At 39.3% G+C, this 5055-nt stretch overlaps 1 protein-coding gene across 6 annotated transcripts in view; it reads left to right on the top strand.

The window, feature by feature from the left end:
- Btaf1 (B-TFIID TATA-box binding protein associated factor 1) overlaps positions 1-5055 on the top strand; it is a 129421-nt gene that overhangs the window by 54857 nt on the left and 69509 nt on the right. For 3 of the 6 annotated variants that reach the window (XM_023716155.1, XM_023716154.1, XM_023716156.1), the window contains exon 15: positions 1319-1354. The exons of the other annotated variants lie outside the window; for them this stretch is intronic. In XM_023716155.1, the coding sequence (XP_023571923.1) occupies positions 1319-1354 (36 nt within the window). The remainder of the gene's footprint in view (positions 1-1318; positions 1355-5055) is intronic. 6 annotated transcript variants of the gene reach the window in all.

Below are 5055 nucleotides of genomic sequence, written 5' to 3'. Positions count from 1 at the left end.
AGCGTGGCAGGCACAGTTTTTATAGACAAAAACCACAATATGGGGAGGAGCAAGCAAGGTGCAGAAGCAGATCGCATTGGTTAGTTTAGGTAGACCTTTACAATAATTGGTGGGTTTGAGAATGTGTGACTTTTTAAGGAAACTAAGAGGGGGTAAGGGTAACTATGAGCTAATCCCGTGGCTCTGGGGGTATGTCGAGATCGGGTGGGTTTAACCGGACATTGCGACCTTTTCTGAAGAATGTCCTAAGCCTGGAGGTAATGTTCTTTTCAGTTCGGCCTGAGGTTTTATGACTCCATCTGGGGTTTCTGGAGTTTTGTGGGTTTTGACAAATGTACAATAGTGATACATTCTACCCTTACAGTATCATCAGAGTGAACTGCTCCTATACACCTCCTGTGTTCCACCTGTTCATCTCCCCATTCCATCCCCTGAATCCATGGCAATTACTGATTTTCCTAATGTTGCCTTTCCCAGCATATTATATAACTGGAATCATACAGTATGCAGTCCTTTCAGATTGACTTTTTTCGCTTGGCTATATGAAATTTATCATTTCTCCATATCTTTTCATGGCTTTGTGGCTGATTTCTTTTTATCATTGAGTAATCTGTTGTATGGATACACTATAGTTCATATATCTGTTTACTTATAAACATTTTTTGTATAAGCATAAGTTTTCAATTCACTTAACATAAATACCAAGGAGTACAGTTGCTGTATTTTTTGTCAAGAGTTTGGTTTTATGAGAGACTACCAAACTGTCTGCAAAAATGTACCATTTGCATTTCTACCAGCAATAGATTAGAATTCCTGTTGGTCCATATCCCAGCCAAGATTTATTGTCACTAATTTGGATTTTATCTATTCTAATATATATGGGGACATTTTATTGTCTTTGAAATTTCTTAATGGGATAAGATTTTTAGCATTTTTATGTGCTTTTTTGTCACCTGTCTTTGAGGTCTGTTCAAATCTTTTGCCTTTTTTAAAAAAATTTTTTATTCTTGTGGTACAGGGTCTCAGTACACAGTTTAGATTTGTCATGATCCACCTGCCTCAGCTTCCCCATTGCTGGGATTACTGGCATGTACTACCATGCAGGTTCAGGCCTGTGTGGTGCCTTGCATGCAGTACCAGGAATTGAACTTGGGACCTTGTGGTTGCCAGGCAGATACTTAGACCTCTGAGCTATTGTCCCAGCCCTGCCCGTGTTAAATGAGTTGCTTATTAGTGTTGAATTCAAGAGTTCTTTTTATATTTTTGGATATATTTTTCTCTTATGCCCTGCTATTTTGGGGGGGAGGGCGGGGGGCAGAACTGGGGATTGAACTCAGGTCCTTGCACTTGCCAGGCAAGCACTTGTTTGTAGTCTTTAAAACTGGGCATGGTGGCATAAGCCTGTATCCCCTGCATTTGGAAGGCTGAGGCAGGAGGCTTGCCATGAATTTGAGGCCATTCTTACGGAATTTCAAGGCTAGCCTGGACTTCATAGTGAGACCCTGTCTCAAACAAACACAAAAACACTTGTAGCTTTTTATTTAATAACATCAGCTTATTATTTTATTTTTCCATAATTTTATTGAGAAACAAATTGCAGTGAGACAGTTGCTAACCAAATTGGTAGGACAGATTCAATAATTAATACATTGCATACATTCTTCCTAGTGGTTAATTGCTGTATAAGATGCAGACATGATATCCTATTTACAAACACTATTAGAACAAATCCCTCTATTCATTAAGAGACTGAAACAGTCTATCCTAACCATTTTGAATACACAGATACAAAATGGACATTCATCTGTATCCCCTTTTCTTGTTAAGTTCCGTTACTTGAATATTATAGGTGTGTAAACTCAGCAAAATATTCTAAAAGAGTCCAGAAGCCCATGATAGTATTGGGTCTTCTGCTTTACTGGCAATGTCAGAAATTGTTGACGTGAGTCCACTACAGCTCAACATAACAGCATGGCTTTACTTCTTATACTTTGTTTTTATACTTTTCTGCTGGATGGTCAAGACCAAGGTAAAGCAGAACCTATACAACAAAAGTTGTAGCTTTTGGGGCTGATAAGGTCAGTGAAATCCCCTCAGGGTTTATCCTGAGATCCTGTACCTCAGATTGAGGAACCTTTGTCAGTGTCAGCCATGTGGATGAGTCATGGCCATTGCTTGGCCAGTGTGCTCTCTGTGAAAGCCTGAGAGAATGTTTTCTCTCCCTGTGACTCTCCTTAGGCACACTCTACATCATTGATCACTTTCCTCTTTGGCCCCGTAATCTCCTTGAACACCAGCTTTTTATATGATTAGGAAATAAGATATTTTCGAATACCTTAGGAAATCAGTGAGTTTTTGAAAGAACTGAAACACATTTCTTGCCACAAAGAAACCCATTAAAATGATTAACATGTCAGATCATCAACTTAAAATGTATTAAACATAAGTTAACAGTTTTTTTTAAGTTAACAGTTTTTAAAAAGGATTGATTGAATTGATAAGATTGATTGATGAATTGATGTTTGATTGATGAATTGTGAAAGAGGATTTCACAAAATGGAAAGGTTCGTTGCATACATTGTTGATTGAGACAGGGTCTCTGTGTAATTCAGGCTGGCCTTGAACTCAGTATGTAGCCCAGGCTGTTTTTGAATTCATGGCAGTCCTGCTCCAGCCTCTCAAGTGCTTGGATTACAGTCATACACCATCACACCTGGCACGTTAATATCTTTTGATGAATCAGTACCAAGGCTACTTGTACAGTGGTTGTAAAAATTGTGTTTATTTTATACTGTGGGAAACTTGAAATATATTACAGCTGTCAGTTATTGAGTTCATTTTTAGTTCCTTTCGCCGCCTCTTTCTTCTAATGGTGACTTAATATGATGTCTGCTCTCTTATTTTAAGAATTTTAGCCTAAACCCCAGGATTGGTCATACTTCTTTCATCTTTGGTTTTTTGATGGTCCCGGTGATTAAACCCAGAGGTACTGGAATGGTACTCAGGTACTGGGAGGTACTAGGGATGTGTTGACATACACTTCCAGCCCTGTTTTTTTTTTTTTTTTTTTTTTTTAATTTTTTGACATATTCTCACTCATTTGCCTTGGCTGGCCTCAAAATTCCAATCCTTGTGTTTCACCTTCCCACATGCTAGAATTATAGGCATACACCACTGTGTCTGTTAAAAATGTGTGTGTCTGTCTGTCTGTCTGTGGACATTACTGGGGATTAAACCCAGGACCTTCTCATGCTTAGTTGTTTTTCATTTTGAAACAGTGTCTTGCTACAGTTACCCAGTCTGTTCTTGAATTCTGTCCTCCTACCTGAACCTCCCAGAGTACTTGTACTATGTGTATGTTCCACTATGCTTGACTTGTATTATTAATCTTAAGGTACCAACAATATGTACTCTTTAAGGAACTCTCAGAATAAACCACATGTAATGTTTTATCTGTTATAGTATTATTCTCTATAGGCTACCTGATAGTTACTTATTGATTCTTAGCTGTACAAACTCTCTTATGCACTTCCATGGTTCCTTTCTGCAGTTTTGCAATACAAAGTTTATTGTAAGTTGGCTTATTGTATAAAACTATCAATTTGGAGGTAAACCATTGTAAAGAGTAAACCATTCTCTTATCCCACTTATCATGTGTATTCACATATATTGCTGCAAAATGGTAAACTTCTTGCAAGTGCTTACTCCAACTCTGTCGGGATATCAGGGTTTATGTAACATAATGCAGTCAGCCTCATTAGTCTAACATTTGAAAAATTCAGTATTTCCTAACTATCTGGGGGACTGGGGAGATAGCTCACTGGCATAAGCACCTGCCTGGCAAAACTGGGGCTGGCCAGATAGCTCAGTAAATTAAAGCACCTGCTTAGAGGTGTGCTGAGATGGTGATTGACACTAGGCATGGTGGCGCGCACCTGTAATTCCAGCACTTGGGAGGTTGAAAGCAGGAGGATCAGTACAAGTCCAATCTATGTAGTAAGACCCTGTAGGCCCTGTACTAAAAACATTTCAAAACAAAACATAATCTAAAAAAAAACATAATCTAGTCCTACAAAATTTGGAACATAATTGATAAATATGTGGTAACAAGATCTACCCTCATTTTTAACTTGCCTTCTTTTTTCTGACCTACTTCCTTGCCTTTGATCCCATCTTAGTATTGCTAGTTAGCTCCATGGAGTGAGTGAGTGAGTGAGTGTGTGTGTGTGTGTGTGTGTGTGTGTGTGTATGCAGGTGCACATGTGTATGTGAGAAAGAGAGAAAGAAAAAGGTCTTGGTATTGAAGCCAGGGCTTTTCACATGCTAAGCCAAGTGCTCTGCCTCTAGCCCAATCAGCAGTCTTATTTTATTTTTTTAAAATTTATTTATTTATTTTGTGTGTGGCCAGCTCAGCCCACCAGGGGGCGAGGCTGGCTGGCATGTGGTGCTGGGAGATTGAACCGTGGTCCCTGTGCTTTGCTTAAGCTTAGCTTGTTCTAAGTGGATGCTTTAGACCACTGAGCCATCTCACCAGCCCAGTCTTATTTTATTTTGTTTTAGTTTTTTGTATTGTAGGGAAGGGAGTCTACTGGGTGTTCAGGGTCTCACTACTAGATTAGACTTGTAGTGATTCTCCTGTTTATAGCCTCCCAAGAGCTGGGTTTACAGATGTGCACCACCACGCTGTCTGAATTGCCATCTCAGCGCGCCCCAGGACCGGGGCTGACAAGCAGTCTTAAATAGAAGCAACCATAATGTAAAGTTCAGTCAACAAGAGCTTTTCATTGTTATTATTACCTCTTCAGTAGTATAAAGAAAAGGTCTTTAAACTAAGAATCTGGATTCTAGCTTTGGGTTTACCATCCATTAATTGTCTGATCTTGTTCAAGCTATACAACCCTCTTTGGTTGTATATCAGGTGAGATCATGTACATGGGTAGTTCCTGTGGCAGCCAGTCCCAATTCTGAAGCTATCTAGTGCTCAATCAAGAGTCATTTCGGGCTGGAGAGATGGCTCAGTGGTCTAAAGCACCTACTTAGAACAAGCTTAGCAAA

This window comes from Octodon degus, unplaced genomic scaffold, assembly GCF_000260255.1.
Source record: "Octodon degus isolate 3935 unplaced genomic scaffold, OctDeg1.0 scaffold00046, whole genome shotgun sequence".
Taxonomy (NCBI): domain Eukaryota; kingdom Metazoa; phylum Chordata; class Mammalia; order Rodentia; family Octodontidae; genus Octodon; species Octodon degus.
Note: the sequence above shows the minus strand (reverse complement) of the source record. Positions and strands in the feature narration are given on the sequence as shown.